The sequence below is a fragment of the Schistocerca nitens genome, chromosome 2 (genome assembly GCF_023898315.1).
Source record: "Schistocerca nitens isolate TAMUIC-IGC-003100 chromosome 2, iqSchNite1.1, whole genome shotgun sequence".
NCBI lineage: Eukaryota > Metazoa > Arthropoda > Insecta > Orthoptera > Acrididae > Schistocerca > Schistocerca nitens.
Window position 1 is genome coordinate 37,686,800 of NC_064615.1, and position 10,021 is coordinate 37,696,820.

Genomic DNA, 10,021 nt, shown 5'->3' on the forward strand with positions numbered 1-10,021 from the left:
CTATCTGCTCTTACCTCTTGCTGTTTAAGGCTCTTTTCAAATTTCTTCTTGTCGCCGTATTAATCATTTTAGAGCCATTCCATAATACAGGAGCACCATATTACAGCCGAAACCACATCCGAGGCAATTTTAACATAAATCGGCTTCCGAATGCCTCATTTGGCACCCACGGTATTGACTGTATAACTCTTGGCCACTGACTGCGTAATGTGCTCCTCACTTGCCGCCCAGATTGTCCGCCAATTTCACCTTTTCCCTCGCGCCACACCATTTCCGTTTAGATTAGATTAGATTAATTATTCATTCCATAGACCCATAAAAGAGGGAATCCTCCTGGGTGTGGAACATGTCAGATAAACACATTACAAAAATGTAATTAGAAAAACTTGAGTTTCATTAATTTTAGTGATCCTCAGTCAATAAACAGTAAAATTATGTACATGAATTAAATTTAAACTTCTAATATTTATAGGTTTAATACTTACATCTGCTTTCATTAAATCTATCATTCAGACATTTGCAGTTTCTTGACTATTACAACCAAGTATTGTCAAAAATTAAGGTATAATAAATTTTCATTAAAATGGTCTACTGCACTTGTTGAGAAACTCATAGATGGAATGGAAGGAGTTGGCCACCAAAAATTCTTTTAAATTATGTTTAAATTGTGCCTTGTCTGAAACTAAACTCTTAATGCTTGCCGACAACTTATTGAAAATATGCGTTGCTGAATACTGGACTCCTTTCTGGACAAGAGTAAGTGATTTTAAATCTTTATGTATATTATTCTTATTCCTAGTATTGATACTGTGTACTAAGCAGTTAGTTGGAAAAACATATATATCATTTACAACAAACTTCATTAAGGAATAAATATACTGAGAAGCTGTGGTTAATATGCCCAATTCTTTGAATAGGTTTCAACATGATGTTCTTGGATTTACACTACTCATTACTCTTATTATACGCTTCAGTACTCTAAAAAAAATTTTCTCTGTTTGTGGAGTTACCCCAAAATACACTCCTGGAAATTGAAATAAGAACACCGTGAATTCATAGTCCCAGGAAGGGGAAACTTTATTGATACATTCCTGGGGTCAGATACATCACATGATCACACTGACAGAACCACAGGCACATAGACACAGGCAACAGAGCATGCACAATGTCGGCACTAGTACAGTGTATATCCACCTTTCGCATCAATGCAGGCTGCTATTCTCCCATGGAGACGATCGTAGAGATGCTGGATGTAGTCCTGTGGAACGGCTTGCCATGCCATTTCCACCTGGCGCCTCAGTTGGACCAGCGTTCGTGCTGGACGTGCAGACCGCGTGAGACGACGCTTCATCCAGTCCCAAACATGCTCAATGGGGGACAGATCCGGAGATCTTGCTGGCCAGGGTAGTTGACTTACACCTTCTAGAGCACGTTGGGTGGCACGGGATACATGCGGACGTGCATTGTCCTGTTGCAACAGCAAGTTCCCTTGCCGGTCTAGGAATGGTAGAACGATGGGTTCGATGACGGTTTGGATGTACCGTGCACTATTCAGTGTCCCCTCGACGATCACCAGTGGTGTACGGCCAGTGTAGGAGATCGCTCCCCACACCATGATGCCGGGTGTTGGCCCTGTGTGCCTCGGTCGTATGCAGTCCTGATTGTGGCGCTCACCTGCACGGCGCCAAACACGCATACGACCATCATTGGCACCAAGGCAGAAGCGACTCTCATCGCTGAAGACGACACGTCTCCATTCGTCCCTCCATTCACGCCTGTCGCGACACCACTGGAGGCGGGCTGCACGATGTTGGGGCGTGAGCGGAAGACGGCCTAACGGTGTGCGGGACCGTAGCCCAGCTTCATGGAGACGGTTGCGAATGGTCCTCGCCGATACCCCAGGAGCAACAGTGTCCCTAATTTGCTGGGAAGTGGCGGTGCGGTCCCCTACGGCACTGCGTAGGATCCTACGGTCTTGGCGTGCATCCGTGCGTCGCTGCGGTCCGGTCCCAGGTCGACGGGCACGTGCACCTTCCGCCGACCACTGGCGACAACATCGATGTACTGTGGAGACCTCACGCCCCACGTGTTGAGCAATTCGGCGGTACGTCCACCCGGCCTCCCGCATGCCCACTATACGCCCTCGCTCAAAGTCCGTCAACTGCACATACGGTTCACGTCCACGCGATGGAGCTCCGTATGCCACGGCAAACTGGCTGACACTGACGGCGGCGGTGCACAAATGCTGCGCAGCTAGCGCCATTCGACGGCCAACACCGCGGTTCCTGGTGTGTCCGCTGTGCCGTGCATGTGATCATTGCTTGTACAGCCCTCTCGCAGTGTCCGGAGGAAGTATGGTGGGTCTGACACACCGGTGTCAATGTGTTCTTTTTTCCATTTCCAGGAGTGTATGATAGCATATGACATAATGGGGCGAAAATAAGCAAAATATGCTAGTTTTTTATATTTATATCTCCTATGTCTGACATCATTCGCATTGCAAACACAGACTTGTTTAGGTGCTTTAGCAGTTCGTTGGTATGTTGCTCCCAACTGAATTTATTATCAAGTTGTAATCCCAAGAATTTTACACTCTCAACTTCTCCTATTTCCATGTCATCATATTTTATACACACACCAGAAGGATATCTCTTGGAAGTTCTGAACTGCATATAATGGGTCTTTTCAAAGTTTAATGACAGTGAAGTGACTATGAAACCCCTTGGCGGAGGGTGTTCCCTACAGTTTTTCCTTCCTTATAATACAACTTCCCTAAGTATGAACCAGTTTTCTACATACAATTTCTCTTACATAAACAGGAATATTTTATAAAGTTTCATGGTTTAAACTCACTGTTAAGTTTTTTCAAAATATCCATCACAAACTTCCACTTCCCTCTGGCAATTGAAAGACATTAATCAGTACAGACCAAACATTTCATAGTTACATGCATAAAATTACACAGTATAAATTGGAATGAAAGTAAATCTAACCTAATCTAATCTATTTTTAATCGATCTTAATGTTACAGTACCTCCTAACATTGTGTCGGATCTCCTTTCAACCGGCGGAGTGCTGCAACTCGAGGTGGCGTGGACTCAACAAATCGTGGAAGTCCTCGGCAGAAACACTGAGCCATGTTGTCCCTATGGACGTCCATAATTGCGAAAGGGTGGCCGGCGCAGGATTTTGTACACGAAATCACCCCTCGACTGTGTCCCTTACACGTTCGATTGGATTCAAGTCGAGGGTACTGAGCGAACAAATCATTCGCTTGAACTAGCCAGAATGTTCTTTAAACCCGTGACACGGTGCATTGTCATTCGTAAAAACTCCACCGTTGTTTGGAAACATGGTCCATGAATGGCTGCAAATGGTCTCCAGGTAGCCGAACATAACCATTTCCAGTCAATGGTGTGTTCAGTTGGACCCGAGGACACTGTCCATCCCAGGTAAACACAGGTCGCACCACAATGGAGCCACCACCAGCTTGCACAGCGCCTTGTTGACAACATGGGTCCGTGGCTTCGTGGGGTCAGCGGCACACTCGAATCCTATCATCATCTCTTACCGACTGCAGTCGAGATTCATCTGGCCACGCCACGGTTCTCCAGTCGTCTAGAGTCCAACCGATATGGCACCACGAGCCCAAGAGAGGCGCTGCAGATGACGTCGTGCTGTTAGCAAAGGGACTCGTGCCGCTCGTCTACTGCCACAGCCGCTTAACGCCAGCATTTGCCGCACTGTCCTAAAGGGCACGTTTGTCCTACGTTTCTGTGGTTATTTCACGTCTGTTAGCACTGACAGTCCGCCTGCTTAGCTGGGTGGTAACGTGCTCGCCTCCCATGCAAGCGGGCCCGGGTTCAATTCCCGGCTGGGTTGGAGGTTTTCTCCGCTCATGGACTGGGTCTCCCATGCAAGCGGGCCCAGGTTCGATTCCCGACTGGGTTGGAGATTTTCTCTGCTTGGAGACTGGGCGTTGTGTTGTCTTCAACATCATTTTATCCTCATTACTGGCGCGCAAGTCGCCCAATTCGGCGTCGAATGAAATAAGACTTGCACTTGGCGGCTGAACTTCCCCGAATAGGGGCCTCCCGGCCAACGATGCTGTACACTCATTTCATTTCATTTCAGCACTGACACCTCGCTGCTCTCGGTCATTAAGTAGAGGCCGTCGGTCCCTGCGTTGTCTGTGGTGAGAGGTAGTGTCTGATATTTGGTATTCTCGGCAGGATATTGACACTGTAGAAGTCGAAATATTGAAATCCCTAACTGTTTCTGAAATGGAATCCCGTTAATTTGAGTCCAATTACCATTCCGCGTTCAAGGTTTGTCAATTTCCGTCGTGCAGCCATAATGACGTCGGAACGTTTTCACATAAATCACCTGAGTGGAAATAACAGCTCCGCCAATGCACTGCCCGTTTATCCCTTGTGTACGCGATACTAGTGTCATCTGTACACCCGTATGTGTATATCGCAGACTCATGACTTTGGTCACCTCATTGTACACAATGTAGCAGATACTAGTGGACAATCATCCAAGCGACGACACAGGCCGAAAATGGGGAAATACATCGACATAAGAGGCTTTGATATAATGCATAGTGTTATGACCCTGCGACGGGGCGCGAATTTGGCTGATCAGCTGTTCACGTTCTGCTGTCATAAGTATTTATGCAAAGTGGTTTAAGCACGGCGAGACACGAGGAGGCGACAAGACGTCAGTACCTCATCACAGAACAGGCTCCGTACTGCAGCACAGGCGGCGATTTGCGGCAGACATGGAGACAGAGCACAATATTGATGTAAGAAAAAACTTTCGGCCCACACCGTTCAGCGCACACTGTTGAATCTGGACCTCCGCAGCAGATGAGCCCTCCGTGTTCCCACGTTGAACCAACGAGATGATCAATTACGACTGAAGTGGAGACGGGATCGTCTACATTGGATGGCGGATCAGTGGAAACGTGTCGCTTGGTAGCATGAATCATGTTTCTTGTTATACGAGGTCGATGGTCATGGTCGGACACGCCGTCGTTCAAAAGAATGATTGTTCGAAACATGAACTGCGTCATGGACAAAGACAGTTGGGAACAGTATTTTGTTATGTGGGACATTCACCTGGGCTTGCATGGGACCAGTGGTAGTAACTGAAGGCACTTTGACAGCAGTGGAGTACGTTAACGCTATAGGACGCCACCTGCATCCGTTCATACTTTATGCCCTCCCCGAGAGCGAGGGCATCTTCCAACACGATATCTATCACTGTCACAAGGCCGGAATCGTGCTGCAGTCGTTCGAGGAGCGTAGGAGTGAACTCATGTTGATGTCTTGGCCACCATATTCGCCTAATCTGAACACGATGGAACACACCTGGGCCACTGCCGGGTGGTAGTTCTGCACCCATTAAACGCTGGTCCCTAGTTCACGGAAACTGCGTGGCGCAGCATAGGCTACTGAGCGCGTGGTCGTATTACGTAGGTTGGAATTTAATAGTGGCAACTATTTATTCACAACCGATACAAAAGAGTTACATGTTTGCAACTGTTACTGTCCTTCAAAGTAGTCACCAGCGTTGTGTAGAACCTGTTGCCAGTGATCTTGAAGGCGTGGTATACCTTCATCTTCGTAGTCAAATCAAAGTCACAAGGACGTAAGTCCGGGGAGTATGGTGGATGGTACAGCAATTCCCAGTCCTAGCGACCGAACAGAGCAGCCACAGCTTGCGCTGTATGCACCCGCGCATTGTCGTCCAAAATGAGGGGTCCCCGCTTCTCTCGCAAAGCAGGTCGAGATGATGCTCCAAAAACGAACAGTAATACTGTGCATTGACGGTCTGCCGTGGAGGAACGTAATGCGTTAGACTAACACCATCAAAGTCGTATACGAGAATCACCATAACTTTCATCATACTGGGGCTCTGACGCACTTTCGACTTTCGCGGAGACCCATAACGACGCCATTCGTGGCCCATGTCTCATCCAGTGTTACGATACGGCGTAAGAAAGCCTCTCCTTCGCGATCATAGCGTTGCAAGTGCGTCTGAGCAGCGTCGTTACGCATCCATTTCTGCATTTCCGTCAAGTCATGCGGAACCTATCGTGATGCAGTTTTTCGCATGCCCAGGCATTCCTTCAGGATGCGAAGCACAGTCGTATGCACTAATCCGGTTTCGTGGACGACCTCAAGAATCGTATTGCGTCGATCACTGTCCACTAACGCGACAACAGCATGCACTACCTCTTCAGAGACGCTAGGACGACCTGCCCGATGCATGTCTGCCACAGTTTGCCGACCTTCGTTGAAGGTTTTTACCCAACGTACCACTGTTCTGTACGGCAATGCGAATCCCCGCACGCCTCTTGAAGACCCTGGTGAGACTGTCGTGCTGTACGACCTATGGCACATTCAGTCTTGATCCAGCTCCGTTGTTCCTGATTCGAAAACATAGTGACACCGTTACGTTAGACCGCTCGCTCGCAAGTGACTGTCTTTCCTTCGATTGTGCGCACGCCGGTGACATGGGACGGGCGAGTCCACTTGCTCCGAGGTAAGGTAGGTATGTCAACAACGTGTGCTATCAGCGACAATAGTAGATTCCATTGCATAGTGTGTCCACAGCAGAGTTGCCACTATTTAAGTTCCAACCTATGTATATTGGCTAGGCGGTGTTTGTCTATAATGAAACAAGTGATGTAAGTATAAGGGGTTATCAAAAAGTTTCTGATCGAAGGTCGTACAGTCCAGAATCGGTATACTAGTCATAAAAAAATCACCATGAGTGTTGAGACGCTTCATCCCACCCACGCAACACGATGGAGATTATCGTTCGGTAAAACACGGTGTTCTCCTGGGTGAGGAAGTCCGTAAGTGCGTGTTGCACATCCCCGTCCAGTAGGAATCGTCAGCCCTTCAACGCATTCTTTAAGGGATAACCACCTGGGGAGAGATCAGGAGGACAGGACTATAGAGCGGGTGTTCGAGTGTCCCCACTTCGGTTGGCGTAACTTCCGCATTACGACATCTACGATATGAGAAAGTGCGTTACCGTGAAGCAACAGCACCACTTGGCGTGCCATTCCATAACAGTGGTTTTCGACTAACATGCTGCCCCATGCACAGTCTCCATTCTACCGGTGTTTGTCCTTCAGCAGCCAAGAAAAGAATAACAGCACATAGGTCTTTGTTTGTATGATGCATTTGGTAATAACGTCGCCACAGTTAACGTTTCCGTATTTGCCGCACACTCGTCGCAAAGACACGAATGCCACACTAATGCACTGCCTACATGTCGGTGCCCATATACCCTCATCGTAGTCGCGCTACGTTCCGTACAGGGCGTTCGGAAATTCCCATTACAAATTTCTAGAGCTTGTAGAGGGTTGTTTCAAAAGTAAAATTCCCAACTCTGTACCCTTACCGTGCATGGTGCAATGCGAAATCTGGTAACACCACCGTGTTCGCCGGATACCCCACCACTGATCCAACAACCAGCGTGGCTCTGAAATGGTCAGTACCAGTGATGGAGCCCGTCTTCGCCGTCACCACCAAGTCTGAAATTCGTGCGGTCATCAGACTTTTTCACGCAAGAAAGTTACCACTTGTACAAATTCGTCGGCAATTGAGTGAAGTGTATGGCGAAACGTGTATAAGCATTCAACACGTCCGAAAATGGTGTAGGGAGTTTTTCAACGGCCGTACGAACGTCCACGACGAACAACGAAGCGGGAGGCCGTCGATCTCCGACGAAGTTGTGGCGAAAGTTGAGCAAATCCTGCTCGAAGATCGGCGAATCACCATCCGGCAACTGGCTGCTCAAATTCCTGAGGCTTCTGAAGCTTCAATTGACAGGATATTGAATGAAAAGCTAAGCTACCACATGCTTTCAGAAGTCCACGAATAGCAGCGCGTCGACTGTGCTCGGAAGTTCTGGAGTGAATGCGACGAGAATAAGGAAAACTTCCTTGATTCCATTGTTACGGGGGATAAATCGTGGTACCATTATGTTACTCCGGAAACAAAACAACAATCGCGCCAATGGGAACACACCTGATCGCCACCACCAAAGAAGTTTAAGCAGCAGCTGTCAGCAGGAAAAATCATGGCATCGGTGTAGTGGGACCGGCGTGGTGTATTGCTCATTGATTTTATGCGTAGAGGGACCACCATAAACTCGACAGGTTATTACGAGGCCTTAAAAATCTCAGATGGGCAATCCAAAATCGACGTAGGATGAAAACTCAGCAAAGGCGTAAGCCTGCACCACGACAATGCCCGTCCACGTGTGTCGCAACAAACGAAGGAGCTAATCGACAAATTTGGCTGCGATGTCATTGACCATCCCCCTTCCAGCCCCGATTTGGCACCCAGCGATTTCCATCTGTCTCCGAAATTGAAGGAGCACCTAGGTGGTCTATGATTCCAGACGGACGACGAGTTGCAAGAAGAAGTATTCAAGTTTCGCAACGGGTTGACTTCTTCGAGCTGGGAATGCAAAAGTGGATTACTCGACAGAAAAAAATGCATAGAAAAAATGGGGACTATGTGGAAAAAAAGCTTAAAGATCAACGTTTCCAATGGTGAAATCGTTTTTTCGAATAAAATATTCCTTGTGTCTAAAAAAAGTGGGAACGTTATTTTTGAATAGGTGCCCATGTCCGGGAACGTACCGTTTCCGTTCTTCGACGGTTTCAGTTCAGATGTTTAACTCATCCACTTCTGCGTCAGGAATTGAATTAGGCCTGACGCAGTACAATTATTAGGTAACAATTCGAAAGGAAAGATAACGAAACATTCATTTATCACTTAAGCACATTTCTTTGCAATATTAGTTAAACATTACATGTTTACATTATTCCAAAACAAAAAAGAACCCATCATATTGTACGTACAGAACAGTACTGATGCATTACAACAGCGCCTCGACGTAGCTACACCAATGTTGTTACAGACAATGCACCTAAGAAGCATGTTCTGGTACACACTCTCCATCTCACCTGGTGTCTCCTCAATTTCTAGCGCAGCGGCCACAACTCGTGCCAGCAAATCTTCCTGTGTCTCTACAGGAGTCTCGCAGCAAGACAGACGTTAAGTGACATCACGTGAAAGTGTGACGCAGTACACGTTATCCTGTCTACCCTACTGCATACTAGGACAAGCAACTCTGAGATTTTTTCCTTTCCCTCAGCAGATGTGGAGGCGTTACACAACCTGAATTGAAATCGTAGTAGAACGGAAGCGGTACTCATTCCCCTCTACAAGCTTAGAAGTTTGTAACGGGAATATCCGGTGATGCTGTATACGCTGCAGCAACGCCCTCAAACTGAATCTCTTTGATCACCCTTTAATGAAAAGAGTCTTGTATGTATGCAGCAATAAACTACAATGGACTGTTGTTTCAGACTCAGATTTCTGTGTATGGCATTCCAGCTCTTCGTTATTTACATCCCTCAAAACTTCCATCATATGGCCAGCAAAGGATTCGTATAGGAGTGTAGCTTATATATTTGAAGTAATACTGTAGTGTAAGCTATAGTAAACCACAAAATGTGTGGGTATTTCAAAAATTGTACATTTTCATGTTCACAGGCGACGGAAGAGAACAGACATCGCAGGCGACTACGACTGTTCGATGCACTTCACTGGCTTAGCCGTCAGTGGAATTACGCTGTTTCTCCGTGATATGATAGAAACGAGATAACGAGAAACTATATTGTAATTTCACTTTAAAGAACTTAATAAAACTTTGTTGAAAGCATGCAAAATATTTGTGATCATTGTATAAAATCACTACATATTCTCACTAGACAAAATGCTAGCCATCTAGCGTACCGAAGCCACTAGTTAATAAGCACTTGCAGATGGCATGCAATGACGGGAGCAAGTAAAAAACTTCTGGGAGTGTGGGCTCGCGCTCAGAAAGTCCAAGGAGGGTGTAAAGTACAATATCTGTTTTGTAACATGCGGCGCACGACCATTGTCACGCAATGGCTAAACGGAGGGATTGGCTACGCGACAAA

General features: G+C 46.9%; 1 protein-coding gene across 1 annotated transcript in view; it reads left to right on the top strand.

Moving 5' to 3' along the window:
- LOC126234251 (UPF0764 protein C16orf89 homolog) overlaps positions 1–9,766 on the top strand; it is a 64,085-nt gene extending 54,319 nt beyond the window's left edge. Inside the window, exon 6 of the mRNA XM_049942943.1 lies at positions 9,591–9,766. Coding sequence (XP_049798900.1) covers positions 9,591–9,702 — 112 coding nt within the window. The 3' untranslated portion in view covers positions 9,703–9,766. The remainder of the gene's footprint in view (positions 1–9,590) is intronic.
- The last annotated feature ends 255 nt before the right edge of the window (positions 9,767–10,021 follow it).